This window comes from Chrysochloris asiatica, unplaced genomic scaffold, assembly GCF_000296735.1.
Source record: "Chrysochloris asiatica unplaced genomic scaffold, ChrAsi1.0 scaffold00020, whole genome shotgun sequence".
Taxonomy (NCBI): domain Eukaryota; kingdom Metazoa; phylum Chordata; class Mammalia; order Afrosoricida; family Chrysochloridae; genus Chrysochloris; species Chrysochloris asiatica.
Window position 1 is genome coordinate 5,381,272 of NW_006408538.1, and position 26,325 is coordinate 5,407,596.

At 35.6% G+C, this 26,325-nt stretch overlaps 1 protein-coding gene and 1 pseudogene across 1 annotated transcript in view; both read right to left on the minus strand.

Moving 5' to 3' along the window:
• JMJD1C (jumonji domain containing 1C) overlaps positions 1–26,325 on the minus strand; it is a 247,399-nt gene that overhangs the window by 169,847 nt on the left and 51,227 nt on the right. The window contains exon 2 of the mRNA XM_006835811.1: positions 14,525–14,689. Coding sequence (XP_006835874.1) covers positions 14,525–14,689 — 165 coding nt within the window. The remainder of the gene's footprint in view (positions 1–14,524; positions 14,690–26,325) is intronic.
• On the minus strand, positions 20,326–21,168 carry LOC102818952 (annotated as a pseudogene).

A 26,325-nucleotide genomic window follows, 5' to 3' on the forward strand; every position in this document is an offset into this window, starting at 1 on the left:
GGGGGTGGGAAGTTTCTTGCTATAAGGGTTTGTTCCTTCTTTTGAGTTGGTGCTCCATAGGTATAGGTCAAGTTCATCAGATTGTATCAGCTCACTCTCCCCCCACCCCCCCTTCTTTCTTCTCCTGGTTGAGCTCCAATCATCCAGTCCAGGTCATGTGGGTATCATCTGTAAGTGTGGGTGCTCCTGTTAGTATTTTAAATCCTCTTTTGTTTTCAGCAAGCAAGTTTGTATCATCTCTACCTTGCAGGTTGTTTAGAAGTCTTCCTCCAGTCCTGATACCACATTTTTCTTCATGTAAGTCAGTTTCTTACATTATTTGCTCAGAATACAGACTGAGTTAGGTATGGTGAAAAGCAGCAAACACCTTTCTTAATTGTAAACCATTCAGTGTTCCCTTGTTCTCTGATGATGAATGTGATGCCGTTCCTCTTCAAGGTGTAATTCCAAGCATAGTAAACCACGTGTTTGTCAAATTCAAAATGGCTAATACCAGCCCACTTCAATTGACTAATGTCTAAGATATCAATCTTTATGTGGTCCACTTCATTGTTTTAATAAGTTTCAATTTCTCTAGATTCATACTTTATGCATTCCATCTTCCAATTTTAATGGATATTTACAGCTATCTCTCTTTATTTTGAGTTGTGTCCCATCAGCAAATGAAGATCCCATTCACATCATGGTAGCTCTACTTTGAAGAGGCAGTTCTTCCCCAGTCACATTCTGAGTGTCTTTCAACTGGAGGGGACATCTTCCAGCACTACGTCTGACAATATTCTGGTGCTGACTGATATTAAGTATTTTTCAGTAACTAAGTATTTGAAAGTAGTCCCTCTCTCCTTCTTAGTCTGTCTTCATCTGGAAGCTCAACTGAAACCTATCTACCCATGGATGACCCTGATTATACTTAAAATACCCAGGGCATAGTTTACAGAAGCAACATGCAAGCCACCACAGTACAACAAACTGACAGACAAATGGTGGTCCTGCAAAATTCCATCATGTTATCTTCAGCATCGTTTCTATTACCAAGCCCGTATTTTCCAACTACTGATCTTTGTTTCCAACCTTTGCATTCCAACTGTGAAGTAGGACTGTGGTGTGCTTTCGAGCTGGTTCTGAGTCACAGCGATCCTGTATAGGGTTTCCAAATCTTAACAGATGCAGAAAGCCTCATCTTTCTCCAGAGGAGTGGCTGGTAGATTCAAATGGCTGATCTTGTGGTTAGCAGGCTGGCTTTAACTCACTACACTACCAGGTGGGATATGTAATACCCTTAATGAGGTCATAGCTCTGATCCAATATAAGTTTCCCTGCTAGGTGGCGTGCATCACATCACAGTGAAATGAGTCGAGTGAGAGAGAAGAATCTACTAACTTAAAAAAATAATGAGTTGTGGGAGTGGAACACGTCCTTTGGACCTGATATCCCTGCACTAGGTAATTCTTAGACCTAAGGGGAAATAGATGCCAAGACATATGGAGATCACTAGGGAACAAAGCCACTAGCAAGAGAAATTCTTCCCTTAAGAGTTGCTGCCATGAATTTGGACTTCTAGCCTCCTAAGCTGTGAAAGCATTTCTGTTTGCTAAATCCATATACTTGTCATTTCTGTTATAACAGCACTAGATAACTAAGACGCCACCTAACTCCCTCACTCCCATCCATTGTTGTTAAGTGCCACTGAGTCAGTTCTGACCCATATCGATCCTGTATAGAGTTAAGTTTTTCAATATTCCCACATCCTTAACCAACATTTATTTTTTTTTATTGTTTCTTTGTTTCCAAATCTTAGCCATTCTACTGGGAGTGAAATGGTATTTTACTGTATATTTGATTTGCATCTTTATGATGGCTAATGACACTGAGCATTTTTTTCATATTTGAGGGTTATTTTAAAGTCCTCTTTGGTGAATTGTCTAGTCATGTCTTCTGCCTATTTTATAACTGAGTTGTCATTTTGTTGATAAAGTGGTGAAACTTTATATATTATAATTACTAGGTTTTTGTTGGGTTAGATAGTGTTGGTAGCTTAAAAATTCTATCTTTTAGTACAGTCTTCTGATAAGCAAAAATTTTATAATTCTGAGGTGACATTTATTTGTCTTTTGTTGTTTGTGCATTTGCTATTATATTAGGTAATCTACTGTTGAAAGCTCGGCCTCACAGTCTTATCCTAACTGTTCTTCTAAAAATTTTATGGCTCGAAATCCTTTACACATTTTGAAAGTAGTTTCTCATATAGTGTGAAGCATGGATCCTGCTTCACTTTTCTGCATGTGGAAATCCAATGTTCCCAGTGTCACTTATTGAAGAGACTCTTCTTTCCCTACTGAATGGACTTAGTACAAAAAAAAAAATCAAGTAACCATAGAAGTGTAAGCTTATTTATAGATTCTCATTTCTATTCCATTGGTTTATGTGTCTATTGTTATACCATTGCCAAACTATGTTTTCATTACCGTAGCTTTATAATGTTTTTAAAATAGGAAATTTAAGTCTTCCAACTTTGTTCTTCTCTTTCAAAATTGTTCCAAACATTCAGAGCCTCTTGCCAGTTCCTATTAAGTTGAAGATTATTTGTTCTAATTCTGTAAAGAAGACTACTGGACTTTTAATCAGCATTGCATTGAATTTATAAGAAACTTTGGGTAGTACTGACATCCTAACAATATTAAGTTTTCTAATCCACGAACATGGGGCATCTTTACATTAATTTAAGTCTTGCTTAATCTCTTTTAGCAGTGTTGAATAGTTTTATTGTGTAAACCCTTCATATCTCTAGTTAGATTTATTCCTAAGTATTTTATTCTCTTATATACTGTACAAGAATTGCTTCCCTAATATCCATTTTAAATTTCTCATTGCTAGAGTACAGAAACACAAATGATTTTTGTTTGTTTAGCATGGACCCTGCAACTTTGCTAAATTCTTCTATCATCTCTGGAGGTTTTCTTGAGGACTCTTTGGGATTTTGCATATACAGAATAATGTCATCTGTAAATAATGATAATTTTAATTATTTTCTAATCTGGTTATCTTTTGTTTCTTTTTCTTGTCTTATTGAGCTAATAAAAAATTTGAATGTAATCAATGCCACTGAATTCTATATGTAGAAATTGCTGAGATGCCATGTGTTTGTAGTTCATTTTCACAAGAAAAAAATGCAAAATATATAAAAAAAAGAATAAACAAAATCAAATTTTCTGCAATACATACATGATATTGCTGCATTTTCAGTTGGTTGTAACCATTTATAAATTTAAAGAAGTACATATACAATGACAGATTACTTACATAAATAAACACTATTTGACATGGTTATTATAACCACCAAGCACACTCCCAACCCCCAGAGTTGCACAAAATCTTTCTAATTAGACCATATGGTAGATATGACAACCACATTTCTGCACTACAAAAAACTGGAATCAACACTTTTATCTTTATTTTAAATGGCTTTCGGCTTCTGGCTGCTTTTAATTACAATAGCATGGAGTCCTGGTGTGGTGCTGTGGGTTAATGCACTGGACCTTTAATGTCAGTTTGAACCGCAAGGTTGGTGGTTCAAATTCACCAGCCACTCCCTAGAAACCCTATAGAGGGTCGCTATGGGTTGGAACCAACTTGATGGCAATTCACAATAACAACAATTACAAGAGCATCCAAAGAAACATCTGCAGCAATTCCACATACAGGAAAAAGGTAACAATATAGGAAATACATGTAACAGGAAGCTAAATGAACAGGAAAATATATCCAAGTATATCATCTATTTTAGAACATGAAGAAGTCTCATAAATTATATCTAGAGGAAAACTCACTGAATTCCCAAAAAGGCAAAACCAAAGTTCTACACCTTTGGTTTTTCCCTTTAGGGAAAAAAACAACAACTGCTATTTAAAAAAGAAAAACCAAAATTCTAGTTTGTTGTAAGTGACTGATATTTTTACTTAAAACAAGACAGTAAGTATTTTAAACTGAAAAGATCTAAATTATTACAAAGACATCCCATACTTATGGATTAGAAGGGTTAACATCGTTAAGATGCTAGTACGTCCCAAAGTCATCTATAGGTTCAATACAATTCCCATCAATATTCCAATAGCCTTCTTTGCAAAAATGTAAAAAGTCAATCCTTAAATTTATATGGAACAGCAATAAATCCAAAATAGCCAAAGCAAATTTGAGAAGTAAGAATATAGTAGGAGGACTCACTCTTTCCGATTTCAAAACATAGTATACAAAGTTGCAATAATTACAGCAGCCTGATACTGCTACGTTATTGTTGTTAAATGCTGTTTCATTGGTTCTGACTCATAGCTACCCTGTATAGAGTTTTTAAAGACCAATCTGTAGGTTTGAACTGGCAACCTTATAGTTAGTTAGCAGTCCAGTGCTTATCCTATCAGTGTTACATCAGGTATTGCTACAAATTGATAGACATATTGAGTGAGAGAACAGAACTGAGTGTCCATCTATTAATTGATTTTTTATAACTGTGTTAAGTCCATTCAATACAAAAGGAGCCATTTCTTACTTAATAAATGGTTCTGGGAAAACTGGATTTCCATATACTAAAATATGGAGCTGGATCCACACCTTAAAACATGCACACACAAAAAAATTCAAACTGGAATAAAGACCTAAATGTAAAAACCAAATCTAAGAAAGTTTGGGGGGGAAAAAGGGGGTATGGCTTCGGAATCTAGTTTGAAACACCAGATTCTTAGACATGACATCAAAAGCATGAGCAGCAAGAAAAACAAATAGATAAATGAGACCTCATAAAAAGTTTAAACTTTTATACATTACAAGATTTTATCAACAAAGTGAGAGACAATCTACCAAATGGGAAAGAATGTCTGGAAACCCATTATATAATGGTTTAATAGTCAGAATGTATAAAGAATTCCTAAAACATAGTAATAAAAACAAATAATCCAATTTTAAAATGACATAGTCTTCAATTGACATTTCACTTAAAAGGATGTAAAAATGACCAAGCACATGAAAAACTGCTCCGTGTCATTAGTCATTAAAACCAGAAAATCTGTTGCTGTTGGGTGGATTCCAACTCACAGTGACCCTAAAGGACAGAGTAGACTAGAATAGGCACACTGGGTTTCCCAGGATTTCTATTCCTGCAAAGATTGACAGCCTCAGAAACTCTATACAGTGTTGCTATGAGCCAGAACCAACTCAAGGCACTTAATAATAACCCAGCAACAGTCTCTAGAAAAGGAGTCGTAGCAGCACAGTGATTAAGCACTCGGCTGCTAACCCACCAACCACTTCAGAGGAGAAAGAAGTTGTAATCTACTTCTGTAAGATGACTGCCTAGCAAACTCTACGGGGTAGCTGTACTCTATAATATAGGATCAATAGGATTTGGAATCCATTCAATGGCAATACTGTTGTTGTTAGATGCCCCTGAAATCAGTTCTAACTCATAGGGAGTCCAAGTCTGTAAATTTTTGTGGAAGCAGAAAACCTCATCTTTCTCCCACAGACATTGTGGTTCATAGTACAGAGCTTATCCTACAGAGGAAATGCAAATCAAAACCATAATTAGATACCACATCCACTAGGATTGCTGTATCAGGAAAACAGAACCTAAGGAATATTTGTGAAGATGTACAGAAAGTGGAAACCTTATTACTGTTGTTAAGTTGCATCGAGTCGATTCCGACCCATTGCAACCCTGTATAGGGTTTTCCAAGGAGCCAGCTGGTGAGCTTGAACCACCAACCTTGCAGTTCAAATGACTTTGCAGTCTGGCACATTAGCCCACAGTGCCACACCAAGACTCACTGTAGTTATGATAATAAATTGGTGTAGCTGCTATGGAAACCAGATTGGTGGTTCCTCAAAAAATTACAGAGAAGTACTATGACGTAATACAATAATTCCATTTGTAGGTATATATACAAAGGACTTCACAGCAGGAACCCAACGGATACTTTTATACTAATATTCATTACAGCACTATTCACAACAGTCAAAAGGTGGATACAACCTAAATATCTGCCAATAAGTGAATGGATAAACAAAATATGATATAGGCCTATTACTCAACCATAAAGAGAAATGAAGTCCTGATACATGCTGCAACATGAATGAAAACTGAAAACATCATGTTAAGTACATTAATCACAAAAGAATACATGCTGTATGATGTCACTTTTAAAAAACAGGCAAATAAACATATCTCAAAGTTTATCAGTGTTTATAAAGGGAAAAGGAGAATACAACTTTAGGGAGCACTGAGTTTCTGTTAATGGTGGTGTAATAATTTCGGAGAGGAGGATGGTAATGATTGTACAACATGATGAATGAAAATATTAAAATGTACATGTAAAAGTGTTGAACTGCCAAGTGTTCTGCTATTTTTACCACAAATAAAACAAAATGAATTGTCTCAAATACTAACTCTGGCAGGTTGGCATAAGATCACAATTGCTTTTATTTACTTCTTTTTCTTAACTATATTTTCTGATTTTGAATACTAATTTATTTTAAGATCTAAAGAAATAAGCAACATAATTTGGTACCTGTATACCTAGACTCTGGCACACTGCAATTATTAACAGCGAAGTAAAACACCTGATGGTTGTGGTGGTTACGTACCATGGAGTCAATTCAGACTCATAGTGACCGTGACCCTGTACAGGGTTTTTGAGACTATACTATTTTATGGGAGCAGAAAGCCTCATCTTCTCCCGTGGAACAAATGGTGGTTTCAAACTGCAGACACTGAGGTTAGCAGCCTGATTCAAAACCATTACGCTACCAGAGCTCCATAAAAGACCGGAAAGAAGCAGGAATGTCTAAGGTTTGATATATAACTTAATTGCTTTACCAGCTTCTTCTCAATCTTATGACTCAGTAACCATTTCCTTTACCTTAATTTGGATAACATTCAACAAACATGAAACACAAAATCCAAAATTAGGGATTACATAAATATTTGAATCTACTTTTTAAAGTTAGTATATTAATTATGGGGGGAAATGACGAGAATACTCAAAATATTTTTTCATTTCTTATTTCATGCGACCTCAGAAGTATTATTGATATAGTAAAATTACTGATTTTAATGAAGTTGTTTAAAATTGAAAATAAGAAATTTATTTTCAATTCATAACCACATAATATTGCCTTTGATTCAACCATTAAATAATTATTCAACAGCTAACAGTATCAGGTTCTTCTCCTATGCTGAAAATTATTTTTTTAATTATTGTTTTTATACAGCTATCAACAGTACAATATATTTATTTATACACATTATCATAATAATGACCCCTGGTGTGGTACTGTAGGATAAGTACTGGACTGGAAGCCCCAAGGTTCATAGTTCAAACCCATCAGCCACTCTCAGAAACCCTACATATGGTTGCTACGTGTCAGAATCGACTTGATGGCACAGGAAAATCTTAAGAATATACTACATCATATATTCCTGAAACATGATTCTCAAAATATATAAAGTAATGAAAAATTTATTTTTACTTTCTATTTAAAAAACCACATTATTGTCTCATTTCATTAACAGAAATGATCAAAATTGTGATTTTTTTCTGAGACAAGAAAAATAGTTTCAAATATAATTTAATAAGAGAATGTGCAGTTGGGTTCAGTAGTCCATTAAACTGATCATGAAATAAGTTTTTCATGCATTCATTATAGACTTAAGGGAGTTGACCCTGTTATGATAAAAAACAAACCAGAGAAAGAAGCCCTATCTAGTGACAGCTTTTACTGACAGTCTATTGACTAAAAATTAAGATTTTCTCTAAAAAATCTGAAAGGCATTTTCTTTTTTCCTCCTTCATGGTGTGGCACTGTGGGTTAATGTGCTAGCCTGAAAAGCCGTTTAAACTGCAAGGTTGGCAGTTCAGGCTCACCAGCTGCTCCTAGGAAACCCTATACAGGGTCACTATGGGTTGGAACCGACTCGACAGCACTTAACAACAACAACAACAATCAATCCAATCCCTAGCCCCTTCCCAAAATCTACCTCTTTCTTATATCAGAGACTAACGCTTACCTAAAGAGAAAACCCATGAAGAAATCTCAATTTTCCTAGCAACGTTCTCCCAACATTCTAATTTCAGTTATGAAATTCTGTCGTTCATATTACATCTATAACCGACTCAGTTTTCCTTCATTTTATCCCAAATGTGGACGTTCAGAACCTCATGACTTTTTATTTGTCCTGTTCATCCATGGAGCCTCACAATTTGTTTAACAATGTTCAAGACTAAGTAAAGCTGAAAGAGGCACAGCATTATTTATCTTTCATTTTTGGTACAAAATTTAAGATTTTTATTGTATCAACGGCAGATAAAAAAGTGCTATTTACAAAATGTAAATGTTACTGTTGAAATATATCAACAGAAACCTAAAATAGGTGTGCTACACTCATGTAAAGAAAACTATTTCCAAGATTGAAAGTATTAGAGAATATAAATGCTATTAAAATTTCTAAATTTCTTGTAAATAATAGGATTATTTATTTATTTATTTTACTGGAAAGGCAAATTATAATCAATTACAATCCCACCAATCTGAAAAACAATTTTCATTATTTTGCAATACTTTCTAGATATTTTTGACACAGCTATAATCAAGACATTGTTTTTATTTAAATTTTTAAAATTTGTTTCTCTACAGTATTCAATAATTACCATTTTAAAGCTGCATAATATCCCAGAACATTAATTTGACAATTTTACATATTGTTGGACATCCAGGTTGTTTCACAGATGAGAATGCAATGAACATCTTTCTGAGTATGTCTTTCATTTTTGTATCTCCAGCTCCTAGCATAGTGTCAGGCTCTGATCAGGTAGCTGATAAATAGTAGCAAAATTGAATATGCATATCTTTAATTTAAAAAATATGCTTTTAAAGGATAATTTCCCAACAGCAGTTATTAATTAATCAAGTATGAGTTTCATTTTTGGTTTTTACTACAACATAATACTTTTCAAAAAAAGTAATGTTCTTTTATGATCCACACGAAATGAACGTGTGCTGCTCATTTATTGATTATTAAATAAAAAGCTTACTACTTTACTATATAAAATTGATCTCTTGTAATGTCTTTAAATTGAAGAGAAATAATCCTGAAAAAAGTATGCATTGTCATTACTTCCCTTTTATTTTTCACTAAAGTAAGTACAAAGGCCTATAAAACTAATAATTATTATTCTGTAAACTTAATTCTCTACATGTGAACTTACTTTAAAGTTCACATTCCATTGCAATATGGTCTGTCTTCATAGTTCAGTGAAATCAGGACGAAGCCATAATCTAAATCAAATTTGGCAGTGAAACAAAACAATAACTTGTCCCAAAGAGCAATGAATTGTATTCACCTTTAAAAGGGTTTCACTGGGAACAGATCAATATCCAAAATTACTCACCACAGGTAAACAAGTTAAAATGAATAAATTGGTAACATGGTTGATAATGAATAAATTGATAAATGAATTCATAATGTGATCATGATTCTTTGCAAACCAGAATTAGGAAAAAACTGCAATGAAAAAAGAAACCTTAGTTTCCTAAAACTCTCTTTAGAAATTCAGGTAAATTATTGCAGATTAGCATAGTTGCCTATGAAGATATCTGTTCTTTCCTTCTATAGCTTTACGATAACCCATTTTGTATTATTTTTATATCTCCCCTTTATGACAATTTAAGGGATCAGATTTTTACTTCATTAAAACAGATGATCCATTATAAGCTTTTTATTATTTGTTTCTGACTATATTGACAGATTTAAAATCGGTCACTCACAAAGGTTTAACTACAGCTGGTTGATAGTGCTCGCTTGTCCTTTAATCTTAACATGAGTTGATATCCAGAAATCCTGCTATAGCCTCAAGTATGGCTTTTTTCTCCATTTACACTGGAGTTCATTCACCACTTTAAAATAAAGTAAGCATTTACTCACTGTCTATTATGGGCAAGGCACTGGGCTAGACTCCTAGGAATGATACAAAGATGACTAAGACATAATTCCTGTCCTCAGAGAACTTACAATCTATTAGGGGAAGACAGAAATGCAAACAGGTATAATACAAAACAGAATGTCTGTTGTGAAAACAGAGGTACAAACAAAATTCTATAGGAAAAGTTCTACAGAAGCACAGAGGATGGTGAGATTAATTCTGGTTGGGGTCATCTGGAAGGCTGAGCCAGTAGAAAAGTAGTAGAAAACTCTGCCCTTAGTAAATGCAGCAGTGTTACAGCCCAGCTGGGTTAGGGTCAAAGCCCCACTCCCCACAGAAGGTTTTCCTAAAGGAGATGGAGCCAGGGCCCTAACCCAGTTAGGTAGGTGATTCGGTGATTTCAATTATGTATGCCAACACTTTCTTTCCCTGGTGCAGATAAATATGCTTTCACAAGTATTTTTTGTAAAAAAAATAAATAAATAAAAGAAATTTGACATATTAAGTAACTTACATGGTAATGTAAATTACCATGGCCTCCTTATCTAAATGGCCTCAGGTGGTACCCTTATCACAAAGGATCAAGTTAATAAATAAATTATCACTTCAGCAGGCTAAGTCTGTAGTACTCCAATTTATATTTTGCTACTGATACCCTAGGGAAAAAGATGAACAGTTGCTCCAGAGAAGTAACCTGGGGTTTATACTAGTCCATATTGTGTTGAAGTTTTAATAGCCTTAAAACTGAGCTTTAAAGTAGGTTAATGAGACAACAGGACTTTTTTTTTTCTTTCCCTTTGTCCTGTCATGAATTAAAGAGCCAGCAAATACAATGGCAGTTTTCACTAATTTTTCAGAGTAAGAAATAGACAAAAATAATATAGCCAATATATAATATGTAGTAGGTACCACAGGAGGGGTGAAACTATTGGAAAGCAGATAAATACAAACATTGCTAAGTACACAAGAACATAAAGCAACTTTCATGTGCATAGAATTAAAAGCATTCAATCTATAAAAAATTGAAGACAAAAATTAGTTAGCCACCATGCTTCATTCGATTACTTCCTCATTTCTAAAAATCTCTTACAATGTTAAAGATTGTATTTTACTCTGCTACAAGGAATGCAAAAATTTTGATTTTGATAAGTTGCTTTTATTCTCTTGAGTATTACAAATATGCCTATTTCATTTGACTGTTCCATTAATTTTTAGAACCTGAAAGAAAGGAAGAAAGGAACAGGTAGAGAAGGAGGAAGAATAAAAAGGAAAGAAGGATGGAATATTCTAAATGTTTAGATGAATGAAGATGCCCCATTATACATATTTTCTTTAAATATAAAATTACAATTTAAAAAAGACTTGCTTTCAAACAATTAACTGAACAAGCTCTGAAACAATATGGCAAAGGGGTTATAAGACCGGTTATAACATAAAGAAAATTCCTAACAATAATTTTAAAAAGACAACAAACAATTCACACAAAATACAAGTTGCTAATAAACATGAAAAATAGTCATCGTTATCAAGAAATACAAAAAGAATGAAACAGTATCATTAAATATCAAATTAGGAAAGTTAAACTGATTAACATTCAATGCTGCATCTCTTAAAAATTTCTTCTTTGTTTGTATTTTTAAACAAGATGGTCCAAAAATATGTGATAAATGCTTACAAGGGAAGAGTGAGATGAACACACTCAGACCTGACTTGGGAATGACAGCCAACGCACCCTTTAAGCAATTTGGAGACAGTACCAAGAGATTTGTGGTGTTGTTAACATCATACCCTTTGACCAGTAATTCTACTACTGTGAACCTAAAATAATCAGAGATGCACACAAAGATTTACATACAATCATGTAACATTTATAATCACAAAAATGTAAACCACTCAAATGCCAAAGATTAGAGAAATGCATTATTATAATGTCTAATATTGCTGTTGTTGTTAAGTGCCGTCGAGTCGGTTCCGACCCATAGCAACCCTGTACAGGGTTTCCGAGGGTATAAATCTTTACGGGAGTAGAAAGCCTCATCTTTCTCCTGCAGAGCGGCTGGTAGGTAGTATCGAACCACTGACTATGCAGCTGTTAAAAATCATGCTAAATGGACGGGAGGGTAACTATGCTAATGAAATGATGGATGATGGAAAGAGTGTAAAGCTGATGTTCTCCCATGTAGATGATCACACAATTCACAATAAAACATTAAAAAAAAAAAATGCTAAAGTACGATCAGAGAGAAACCGTGCACAGACAGTAATATTAACTTAAAAAATGTATACTCTATTAGTTTTTATGAAGTCTTAGCTAAAACTGTTTTTAAAGAAAGAAGAGAAATACATTTTACAAGGAAATGTTAAAGAATACTGGCTATGTCTTGCGGTAAAACTAAGACACTTGTCTATTTATATCATTCAGTATATTCTACTTTTCTTAATATCTTTTTCTGTGATAAGAAACCGTGTTCTGTAATAAAAAAGTTTCTCTAAAATCATTATGTTATAAATACAAAGGAAATATATCTCGATTTTAATAGTCCCTCAAGAAATATTTAAGTTTTCTAAAGTTCTGTTTACACTTGAACTATGATACTAAGGCAAACTTTTGGTATTACTGGGCTGTTTCTTGCTACTGAAATTTTTCATACAAAATTTACATGTATGTTATAATTTACACCTTAATTTCTAAGCAATCTTAAGATGAATAAACATTCCATTCATGATTTTTAAAATTGTTATTATTAACAATTCACAATATTTATTCAATCATTTTTTAAAAACTTGTAACTGATAAAAATTATCTTTGTTATTTTGCTTGAGTATTCAACTACCCTATCAAAACGAAGCTCATAGATCTCACAGATTCTCTTTCTATGCTGTATTTTCTTTTTCAAAATGCCATTGATTCAACAATTCACTTCACTTCCTCCCTCCTACATGTAGCTCCTTAGATTTTTATCAATGGAACAGTCAAAGAAACAGATAACACTGACTATTCTATACTATTATATACAAAAGGGTTGCCTAACTAAAAAAGAAAATGTAAATGAACTACAAAATAATTAGCAGGTAGCTAGTTACATTTTTTTTTAAAGTTGAAAACACACCTACCCAGACACATTTGCTATATCAAACACCTGACATGTTTTAATAGCTTTAAAAATACTTTTCATATTTAATAAAATATTTATTTCATACAAATATAAAGTACATTATCTGTTACATCCTAGGCACTAAACCACAAATCAAATATAATGGCTAAAAACAAATGTGGCTCTTTTCCTAAAAGAACTTATATTCTTGTTTATTTCATTGGTACAGTTCTTTTATAAAACTCTTAAAACTAGCTAAATATATATTGGAATCTACTACATGTTCTCAATTGTTAACAGGTCCTGGTATTACTTAATTTTACTATCTGAGCATAATATTTAACATTTGCCATCACTCACAATGATTCAATGAATTTTTACTAAATTTAACAAAGCAAGACAAATTATGTGCTATTATATGTCTCTGGTAGCGTAGTGGTTACAAATCGGGCTGCGAACCTTAAGGTCAGTGGTTCGAAACTACCAGGTGCTCCGCGGGAGAAAGATGAGGCTTTCTACTCCCGTAAGGATTTACACCCTCGGAAACCCTATACAGGGTCGCTATGGGTCGGAACCGACTCAATGGCACTTAACAACAACAACAATATGTGTTGGGAATCCTGGTGTGGTGCTGTAGGATAAGCACTGAAGAATGGCAAGGTTGGTAGTCCAAACCCACAGTTGCTCCTTTGAAACCCTAAATAGAGTTGCTATGAGTCAGAACAACAACAATGAATGTGTTTTAAGGAGCCATGGAGGCACAGAGGTTAAGTGCTGGACTGCTAACCAATAACTCAACTGTTGGAACCCTCTAGAACCCCAGGGAGAAAGATGAGATCATCTGCTTCTGTAAAGAAACCTATGGAACAGGGTCACTATGAGTTGGAATTGATTCATAGCAGTAGATGGAAGCGGTGGGGAATGTTTTATAGAAAACACTCTGCTCTATCTCCCATCTATAACATCTCTTTCATCTATGTTGTTCGATGTTGCATATAACCCTGTCAAATATATTTCAGAAGACATTTGTCCAATGTATGTTCTAAACCCAATTGTTGTTGTTGTTGTTAAGTGCTGTTGAGTTAATTCCGACCCATGGTGACCCTGTATAGGGTTTCCGAGAGGCAGCTGGTGAGCTTGAACTACCAACCTTACAGTTCAAACAGCTTTGCAAGTTTGGCACATTAACCCACAGCGCCACATCAGAACTCCAAACCCAATTAGGTAGAAAAAATGATTTGTGTACTAGAGATGCTGAAAAATAGTAACAAAGACACACAAAAACTTTTTTGATAAAATATAATCATTATTTTGATTACAGACAATAATATTAAGTTATTAAGGAACATGTCTATTTTAAAATGTTAATCTATAGTCACCAAGATAAATCTAAATGCATGTATTAATTTCCTGTACTTTAAAAATAAACAACAGGCTTAATGATATAAGAACATAGCTTACCAAAGCAGGCCACTGGATTTGTTTGCTCCTTGATCCCTGAGTCTGACAAGGGTCCTTCCTTTTGGCCCAGATTAAGTGGTATTCAACCAAGAAAGTTGAAAAATCTTCATAAACTTTAACCCACTCTCGTTTATCCCATTCAAGATCATCAAATTCCACATATACCTATAGAAAAAATATTCCATAAGAAAAACAGTACAATAATATTTCAAAATATAAACTATGAAGTTGACCTAGCAAAGACATTAATAAATTCATTATTCAAATGAATATTTCTTTACAATCGAGAATTAATTCTCCATAGCCAGATTATATCTGTTTATTTCTATGATAAGAAGATAAATAGTAAATTTATTTTGTAAAGCAATTTACAGAGTAGACTGTTGTTCAGAAGACAGACAGACCCTTGCTTCAAAAGATTTAAAATTTGCATATATACTGAAGACTCTAGAAGTAAAGGTCAGCAAACATTTTCTGAGAGGACCAGACAGTTATCTTGAAAGTTACATAGTTTCTGTCACAAGTATTTAATTCTACCTTTGAAGAACAAAAGCAGTCATAGACAATATATAAGTGAATAGGCTTGGCTATGCTAGAACAAAACTATACAAATAGGCCACAAGGCTATAGGTCTTGCTGTTGATGGATTAATGCAGTATAAATCACTCTATCAAGCAAAATGCAATGCCACATACTAGAATTTCCTAGTAGGCACTTAAGGAACACTGGTGGCACTGTAGGATAAGCACTGGACTACTAATCACAAGGTCAGCGGCTCAAATCCACCAGTTGCCCCATAGGAAAAAGATGCCGTTTTCTGCTTCTATAAAGATTTATAGTCTCAGAAATCTTATCATAGCATGACTATGAGTCAGAACCAACTCACAGACACCTAAGAACAACACTATATCAAGATGTCAATTTTGAGGACTAAGGTATGCCTGACTCAAGCCATTTTCAATAGCTTCAAAATGCATGTGAAAGTTGGACAATTTATGGAAGACCATAGAAGAATTGATGTATTTTGAGATATGGTGTTAAAGAATATTCAAAGTATCATGGACGGCTAGAAGAACAAACAATCTGTTTGAAGAATTACAGTCAGAATACTCTTCAGAAGCTAGGATGGCAAGACTTCATTTGTGTCTCATACTTGAGACATATTATCAGGAGGGACCAGTCCTTGCAGAAGGACATCTTGCTTGTTAAAGTGGCAGGTCAGCAATAAAGAGGAAGACCACCCACTAGCTGGATTAGCACAATGGCAGCAGCAATGGGCTCAAACTTATCAACAATCATGAGGATAGTGTAGGACCAGAGAGTGAACGTTTTATTCTGTTGTGTATAAGGTTGCTGATGGCACCTAACAAACAACAATAACATATTAAGACACACACACACAAATACTATTATATATTCGAAGCTTAAAAAGGCTAGTTTTTGACCATCACTAATATGAACAGGAGTCCTGATATGGCTCTGTGGGGTTAACGGACTGGACTGGAAAGTCGGTTTGAATTGCAAGGTCCATGATTCAAGCTTACCAGCTGCTCCTTGGAAATCAGACACAGTATTACCAGGCACTTAACAACAATATGAACAAATCCTTTTTAACCTAAAATTAACTTAAAAGTGGTTTTTCTTTGGCTCTTCTGACATATATCACAGATTCATAAAATGCGAGAATTTTCTCAAATACTTTGCGCTTCTATTCATTTAACAGGTTTTCTCTTTATTTTGTTAATATCAGGAGTTAGGACAACTAACTTTCGCATACTGACAAAGTGGCTTTCCCAATACCAGTCTAAACTGGCTATACTACATTGTCATTTTATATTTTAATAGCATCTCTTTGTTGAATATTTTGTGGACTATCCTAGTAGCTACGTTCTTTAGACATATTGGACTTCACTTTTTCTTCTCCATTATGTGTTTCTCTGGTTTTAATGTGTGGGAACAGATGCCCCATAAAATAAGTAGGGCAATATTTCCTTTTCTTTTTTAATCAAACCAGTTAAGTGGCATTACTCCTTTCTTAAATGTTTAGTAGATTTGTTTTGTTGAGAACTATTTAACTAACGATTCAATTTCTTTAGTAGATATAAAAGTATAAAGATTATTTCTTTTTTAGTAAATTTTGGTAGCTTGTATCTTTTTAAAGAATTGGTCTATGTAGTTCACGTAAGAGTAACATTTATAAACACAAAATATTACCTTTAAATGTTCATAAAGAAGTCCTGGTGTGATACTGTGGGCTAATGTGCTGAATCGCAACATCGGTTTGAACTAAAAAGTCCAAACTCACCAGCCGCTCGCTCCTTGGAAACCCTATACAGGGTCACCATGGGTTGGAACTAACTCGACAGCACTTTATAACCAACAACAATGTCCGTAAGGATGATAATAATTTCTTCTCTATAACTCCTGACATTAATAACTTGGATATTGGTTATTCTCATTTTTTTTCTTAGTTTGATGATAGTTTAATCAAATTTATTTACTTTTTTTTACCAAAAAAACTAACATTTGCTTTAGTTTTCTCTGTTTTTCTATCTTCTATTTCATTCATTTCTATTCTCTTTCCTTTTTATTTTTTGGGTTTTAATTAGTATTTAAGATATTTACCCATGTTTTATTGACTATACAAAAACATTCAATTTTGGATTATTAACAAATTATAGACAATATTGCAAAGAATGGGAATTCCAGAACATCTATTATGCTCATATAGAACCCACACATTGACCAACAGGCAGCTATTTGGACACAATAAGGAACAATGAATAAGGAAGTCCAAAGAAGAATTGAAGCCTTTGAATTAAGAGGTTGCTGAAGAATATTGCATAAACCATGGCCGCCAAAAGACCAAACAACCTTTGAACAACATGAGTTTGAATTGCATAGGTCCTGGTGTAACGCTATAGGATACGCAGTGGATTGTTAATCTCAGTGATTGCTAACTCACAGGCTGATCCTTGGAAACCCTATAAAGGGTGGCTATGAGTCAGAACCAACTCAACAGCACTAACAACAATAAATGATCTGTGTGTTTGTTTTTTATAACGCTATGTAATACAAATACATCTTCTTAAGGACAGTTTATCTCTCTAGTAAAAACAAAAAAAACCACACTGCATATTACAGTAAAAAAGTGATCTCTAGCAGTTCTTGAGTAGTTTTCATTATATTTAATGCAATACCATAAGCCTTTGAATAACACTATAGGACTCATATAAAGTGCCATTTGTGATAATGGACGTGTTCCCAAGAAGCACTGAAAAGTCATGACCTAATGAGGAAAAGTTAAATTGTTTGATATACCTTAGATTGAGTCTATAGCTGCAGTTGCCACTATTAATCAAGATAAATAAATCTGGCATTAGGATTATTTTTAAGAAAAACTAAACCAAGCCACTGCTATACAATCAATTCTGACTCACAAGGACCCTAATAAACCAGAATAGGACTACTTTATAGGTATACTAAGTCAGCTGATATTTATGGAAGCAGACTGTCCCATCTTTCTCCCTCAGAGTGACTGACATGTTTGAACCACTGATCTTTTCAGTTAGCAGTCCAATGCTTAACCCACAGTGCTACCAGAGCTTATTTAAAACAAACAAAAAAAATTGTTAACTATTCCAGTAGCTACAAAAACTTTTCACTTTTAATGAAATACATCATTTTATGTCATTGAGAATACAATTTTATTTTGTAGGTGCAGTGGATAACCCATTGTTGTTCTTCGGTGCCATCAAGTCTGTACTGACCAATAGTGACCCTATGCACAATAGAACTAAACACTGCCTGGCTCTGTGCCAACCTCACAATCATTGCTACATTTGGTCCCACTGTTGTGGCCACTATACCAATCCATCTTGTTGGGGGGTGGGGATTCCCTCTTTTTCTCTGATCTTCCACGTCATTACCAAGCATGATATATCCCTTCTCCAGGGACTTGTCCCTCCTGATAATACGTGGAAATACTGAGTATATGAGACACAAAATCTGGCCATCCTGATTTCCAAAGAGCATTCTGGCTGTATTTCTTCCAACACAGGTTGGTTTGTTCTTTTGGCAGCCCATGGTACTTTTAATATTCTCCTCCAACACCACAGCTCAAATGCATCAATTCATAATGTAACATATACAAAATAGGTGTCAATTTACTATGTTATTGATGAGACTTCTGAACAACAATAAGCAATTTATTGTTTGCTATTGTTTTTCTTAAATGCCGTCAAGTCAGGTCCGACCCATGGCGACCCTGTATGGGGTTTCCAAGGTGTGGCTGGTGAACCTGAACGGCCAAACTTGTGGTTCAAAAAGACTTTGCAATCCTGAACATTAATCCACAACCCACACCAAGACTCCTAGTACAGTTTAGGGGAAGTCAAAAGTTATACGTGGATTTTTAATTGCACGGAGAGGTCAGCAGCACTAATTTAAATGTTGTTCAAGGTTAATCGTATAGCCTTAGAAACAAGGATGGTGAGAATTTTTCTCTTGTACTTTGAGCATGTTATAAAGAGCAACCAATCCCTGAAGAAAGACACCATGCTTAGTAGAGAGTATCAGCAAAAAAAAGAGGAAGACCCCCTCCCCCCCTACAAGATGGACTGACAGTTGTTCTAATGGTTATAACTTAGGGTAGCATAGGATCAGAGAGTTTTCAAGTTCTATTGTACATAGGGCCACTGTAAGTCAGAACTGGCTCAAAGGCGCCTATCAACAATAATTTGTTATTCCTTTTATAACTTCTTAGGGTGAAAGCAGAGATCACTGCTTTATGATCTTTATTCTTTTCTAAAATGAGCAGTCAATGCTATGAATTTTCCTCTCTGATTTATCTTTTCTTTTGATTCATGTGTTATAAATATAATTTCTAACTATTTGGGACTTTTCCACGCATCTTATTATTGTTGCTGTTAGGTGCCATCAAGTCAGTACTGACTCATAGCAACCTTACGAACAAGAGAACAAAACGCTGCCCGATCCTAGGCCAACATCACTATTGTTGCCACGCTTGAGCCCACTGATGCTGCCACTTTGCCAATCCAGCTTACTGGGGATCCTCCTCTTTTTCTCTGAACCTCCACCTTACCAAACATGATATCCTTCTCGAGCAACTGATCCTACCTGACAATATGTCTTTTTTTTTTTTTTTTTATAGAGCAGCTTTTAAATATCTTTATTCACAAATCTGTATAATATCAATTTGAATGTCATCTATACGACAGGGTAGGTTATGAAGTATATAGTTATAAGGAAATGCTTGTTTTATGTAACGGAATAAGTGGATATGCTGCTTCCTGCAATAATAACGTAATAGACCCAACTCTGGTCTTGGAATTGACCCATTTTATGTTACTCCTAGAAAAATTTGAGCTAGGTGTGCTTTCTGAATGAATGAATATTTGTGGGGACTTCCAAAAGTTGGTGGAAATTTTCCATTTTTCCATGATCCAAAGCTTAAGAGAAAGGTATTTTCTGGGAGTCAGCAACTGGAACCAGGTCTCCCCAAAGCTGAGGAACAGTAGACTAGAGGTATATATCTATATACATACCCCTTCACATCTCAAATGCCCATACATTTGTAATGCTTTTCAGGATGATTGGGGGAGATCAGGAGAAGGAGTCCCTAAAGCATATATATACATTTCTAAAATTTCCATACCAAGGACTAATGTGTAAAAGACAACTGATGCAATTGATGGACAGAAGGGATCCAGTCAGCCACAGATTGAAACGCATGTGCAATATTGTCAAGGGCCTGCTGGGCTCATAAAACCACATACACCTCATTTATCTCTAATTTTAAAATAATTCATTTCCTTGCTGGGAATACAAGTGAGCAATGGAGAAAGTGGTGTGTCTGCAATACCGGCTGGTGCCAAGGATTTCAAGGCTTCCATGAGGTGTGGGCTGGAGAACTTTATCAAGCATCTAAGAGGTTCTTCTCTGTCAGCTAAGATGCTTGTACCGAAGTTACTTTTGAACTTGGTCTCAAGCTGGTATTGTGCAAATTCTAGTCTTGGTTGAGGGTAGTCTCCAAACATTTCTTGCGTCACTTTTAAGACTCTTTCTTTTTCGAGTTGGTTTTCATGAATGATCCTTAAATCCATATTTGTATTGAGCCACAGGCTTCTTTCTTGTAGAGGTGAAGTTGAATTATGAGTTTCAAAGACCTGATTATACTGTTTAAAAACAATAGCCTTCAGCGAGTCCAGATAGTGGCTCTGGAAGTCCACTTTCACAATTTGATGGTATTTCGTGGCAACAGCCAGTGCATTTTGTAATGCTTTCCGAAGAACTTTCATAAATGAACGTTTAAAGTGGTCCTCATCAAAAGGGTCAAGGTTTCTACCTGTTTTTATACTCATCTTCAAAACATCCCAAAGTTTCTGGTGCCGAAAAACTTGAGTATAAATGATGTCTAAGCGGGCCGCGTCATTGAGACTTGCACACTTCTCCTCACAAAGTAGAACCAAGTTGTGTGTAAGGGCTTCCTTTAGCTGCCGGAAGTTTATGGTCTGCAGTTGATGTTCAGACAAAAAGTCCCATGTCTTTAGGATTGTCATCATTTCTGTCATTGGGACTTTCAAGATAATCCTCTTGATAAACTCGGCAACAGTCTCATCCATCTCTCTGGTACTGCAGTTTTTCTGCCCCACGTTGGAAGACAACAATCTTCAACTGTCCTAAAGGTCTTAAGCCCAATCTGATGTGGTTTCCTTAGCAACAAGGAAGGGCAGTCATCTTTAGGAGCATGACTGGGGCCGTGTGCCTTGAAACATGCAGCAGTTCACAAAAAGTCGTCTCGGAGACCTGGGATCTGGCTTCTTCGAGGCTCCCTCCACTTTGTGGGGTCCGATCCGAAACCTCCCGAGTTGTCCTACCAGCCCGTACGTCCAGACATCTCTGTCTGTACTGACAATATGTCTTAAGTATAAGAGACAAAGTTTGGCCATCCTGGCCTCCAAGGAGCACTCTGGCTGCATTTCTTCCAACATAGATTTAATGGTTCTTTTGGCAGCCCATGGCACTTTCAATATTCTCCTCCAACACCATAACTCAAAAGCATCAATTCTTCTATGGTCTTCCTTATTCACTGTCCAGCTTACGCATGCATATGAGGTTACTGAAAATACCATGGCTTGGGTCAGGCGCACCTTAGTCCTCAAGCTGACATCTTTGCTCTTCAACACTTTAAAAAGGTCTTGAGCAGCAGATTTGCAGAGTGCAATACGTTGTTTGATTTCTTGACTGCTGCTTCCGTGAGTGCTGATGGTTGATCCAAGAAGAATGAAGTCTTTAACAACTTCAATCTTTTCTCCATTGATAAGAACGTTGTTTATTGGTCCAGTGGTGAGGATTTTTGTTTTCTTTACATTGAGATGTAATCCATACTGAAGGCTGTGCTCTGGGATCTTCAGCAGTAAATATTTTAAGTCTTCTTCACTTTCAGCAAGCAAGGTTGTATCATCTGCATATCGCAGGTTGTCAATGAGTCTTCCTCCAATCCTGATGCCACATTTTTCTTCATATACCCCAGCTTCTCATATTATTTGCTCAGCATACATATCTTCCTATTACTGAATTCTATTTAATTCATTCTGTGCAGAAAACACCTTCATTGGATTTCAATTCTTTTATAGTTGCAAAGGTTTATCTTATGGTCAAAAACATGGTTTATTTTGGTAACTGTTCTATGTGCACTAGAGAAGAATGTATATTCTATGTTTTTATGGAAATTGGTTGATACTTGTGTTAAAGAGTTCCTCTGTATCTTTGCTGGTTTTCCATTTGTTCTATTTATTACTAAGTGAGAAATATAATTATACTCCAAGTATAATTGTTGATTTGTGTGAACATTATAACATTAGCATATGTTGTTAAGTGCTGTTGAATGATATTATGTGCTTCCCTCCCCCCCAATGTTGTTGTTGTTAAGTGCCATTGAGTCGATTCCGACACACAGAGACCCTGTATAGGGTTTCCAAGGAGCAGTTGGTGAGCTTGAACCGCCGACCTTGCAGTTCAAACAGCTTTGCAGTCTGGTGCATCAACTCACAGTGCCACACCAGGACTCCCACCACCCAAGTGCCCCTCCCCCCGGCCCCCAATAAACACCCTATTTGAATGGCAAGGTCAGCGATTCAAATTTACCATTTGCTCCTCAGAAACCCTAGACAGGTTGCTATGAGTCAGATCAATTTTACAGCACTTAACAACAAGAACAACTGTCACGAAGTCAATTTCAACTCATAGGGACCCTGCAGCACAGAGTAGAATTGCTTCATAAGATGTTTAGGGTTGGTATTGTAACATCACATCGTTTTCCTTTGAAACAGCTGCTGGGATGATCCAACTGTCGATTTTTACAGTTAGCAGTGAAGCTCTTAACCAATGCACCACACACCAGGGCTCCTTTACAATGTGCTAAGCACACATATTAAGCCATTTGATCATCAAAACCAACTGTAAAGTAGGTACTATAAACTTTTTCAGTTGAAAAAACTTAAGTACAAAGAAAATACTTGCCCAAGGTCACACAGCCAATAAAGGTTTCAATAAAACAATGAAATAGTTCGCATGAGGCCTAATAGTCATAATGGCAGAGGTCCTATAAGCTGACCCACACAGTATGTAACAAGTGAATAAGAGAGGAATAAATGGATAGCTTAATCCTCTGTGGCTTAAACGAGGAAGACCACACACTTAAAATGACCCTAGTGGGTTGGTTAGGCTTTGGACTGCTAAGTGAATCTCAGCAATTCAATCCATGCTCCAAGGGAGAAAGATGAGACAGTCTGCTTCCATAAAGATTTACAGTCTTGGAAGCCTTCTGGAATAGGTCTACTCTCTTCTATAGAATGCTGTTAGAATTGACTCAGTGGCAGTGGGGTTTAAGGGTTTCCACAGGCCTCTTCAAGGGTCAAATGAAAACTGCTATTAATTGCAAATGAGTTGGCTCTGATTCACGGCAACCTTGAATCGCCGAACAGAACAAAACACTGCCTAGTCCAACACCGTCTTAACAATTACTGTTATTATTTGAGGCCATTGTTGTAGCCACCATATTAGTCAATCTATCTCATGGAGAGTTTCCTTCATTTTCACTGACCCCCTACATTAAAAAAAAACACAACATACACACGTCTTTTTCTAGCAATCTGTCTTAAAGTAAGCCACATAAAGTGTCACCATTCTTGTTTAAATGGAGTACTCGTTGTACTTCCTTCAAGACCAATATGTTCATTCTTCTGGAAGTTCATGGCATACTGAATATTCTTTGCCAACATCATAATTTAAAAATATCATTTCTTCATTTTTCTTTTTTCACTGCCCAGCTTTCACTTATCACTAAAAATACTACATCTTGGATCAGGCAGCACCTGAGTCAACAAAGTGCCCCCTTTGCTTTGTAACACTTTACAAAGCACTTTTGCAGCAGAGTTTCCCAATTCATTATAATTAGGACAGCACTGATTCCCCTCATGTCCTTATGGGTACTGACTGTTAATAGTAAACATAGAAGAGACCAAGAAAAGTTACTCAACTTACTTTCTGTATCTATGTTGAATTATAAGAATCAACAAGAATTAGAAGCTATTAAAAAGTTTTCAATTACTTGCAAGATTAATATAATTACATTATTTTATTAATATAATTACTGTAAGATTTACCATGTTATACTTTCTAGATAAATAATGTAGTTTTTAATATAGTATCACTAATGATGATGAAGACACCAGAAGCTAATATTTGACTGCCTTCAATCAGCTAAGTATTGTTTAAAAGAAAAAACTGAGGCAAAGAGAGATAAAGTAACAAATCAATTCTAGGCAATTATTTAAACAATGCAATGAGGCTGTGTGCTGCTGTAAACATGATGAACAGTCTTAGAAACCATAAAGAGCCAGTCCTAGTCAATCAAATGCGGTAACTCTAGCACTCATCTGTCAGTGTGTCATGTGCTACTGAAAGCTATGCCAGTGGCATTTTAAATAACAGTAGTCACCAAAGGTAGACAGATTTCAGTGGAGCTTCCAGACTACAACAGACTAGGGCCAAGGAAAGGTGACCTACTTCTGAATGGTTTATCCACTGATCAGCAACAAAATATTCTCAGATACGGTGCAGAAAAAAGGAAAAACATGCTCAACATTTCTCAAGCTGAAAGAACTGAAGGAAAATTCAATCCTCAACTTGCAATATTTAAAGATTCTATAGGAAAAATGGAGTGCTGGTGTGACACTGTAGGATAAGCACTAGACCGCAAGGTCAGTTTGAACTGGAAAGTTGGCAGTTCAAACCTCGGAAACCCTACACAGGATGGCTCTGAGTCAGGACCAACTCTATGGCACTTAACAACATAGACAAAATATTGAGAAGATGCAGAAAGCAACAAAAGAAGATGGAAAAATGCACAGAGCCATTGTACCAGGAAGAAATGGTCAATGTTCTACCATTTCAAGAGGCAGCATATTTTCAAGAATAGATGATACTGAAGGAAGAATTCCAAGTTGCAATGATGTCACTGGAAAATAAACAAAGCTCCAAGAATTGACTGAATATAAATTGAAATTTTTCAACACACTAATGCAGCACTGGAGGAGCTCAGTATCTTTGCAAAAAAAAATTGAAACACAACTACTTAGCCAACTGATGGGGAAGAAATCATTATCTCTGGCCCATTCCAAAGAAAGGTGACATCGCAAGCAAAATTTTGCTGAAAATAATTGAAAAATTACTGTAAACGTACATCTAGAGGACTAGACAAAAGTACATCCGAAGTACAAAGGACTGGAAGAAATTCAAGCCATATTCAGAAAAGGATGTGGAACTGGGGACATCATTGCTGGTGTCAGATGAATCTTGGCTGGAAGCAGGAAAAACCAGAAAGATGTTTACTTTTGTTTTGTTGGCTATGCAAAGATTTTTGACTGTGACAAGCTATGGGTAAAATTGCAAAAAATGGGTATTCCACTACATTTCATTGTGGCTAACGAGAAACTTGTACATAGACGAAGAAAGAGGCAGTCACTGGAACAGAACAAAAGGATACAGAATGGTTTAAAATCAGGAGAGGTGTGCATCAGGATTGAATTCTTTCACCATACTTACTCAATCTGTATAGTGAGGAAATAATCCAAAGAAGCTGGATTATATGAAGCAGAACATAGCACCAGAATTCGAAGGATAGTCATTGGCTTCAATATGCAGATGATACAATTTTGCTTACTGAAAATGAAGAGGACTTAAAATACTTAAGGATGAAGACCAATGACCACAGCCTTCGGTATGGACTGCACCTCAATGTAAAGAAAACAAAAATCCTCACCACTGGACCAATAAACAACATCCATATAAATGGAGAAATGACTGAAGTTGTCAAAGATTTCATTTTGCTTGGATCAACCATCAATACCCAAATAGACTAGACAGAGGATATCTCTACCCTATGTATTTATATATGCTGCAAATACATGCTTGATATAGGTGGACATACAGGGTGCAAAGTTAGAAAAACTTTTTTGTTGTTTCAAGTGTCGTGGTGATATAGGGTTTCCAGCGCTTAACAACTTTGAGGGAGCAGTAAGCCTTGTCTTTCTCACTGCTGACCTTGCGGTTCGCAGTCCATTGCTTATAATATGGAGCCACCACTTTCTCAAAAATGTCTTATTCATAATCAAATACTATGAAAACATGAGTGTCTCTAGGCCTGTGGGCTGCTCAAGATCATAGTCTCAAAGGACACTAAAGTCAACTGGCAAAACATAGTAGACGTTGGTGAG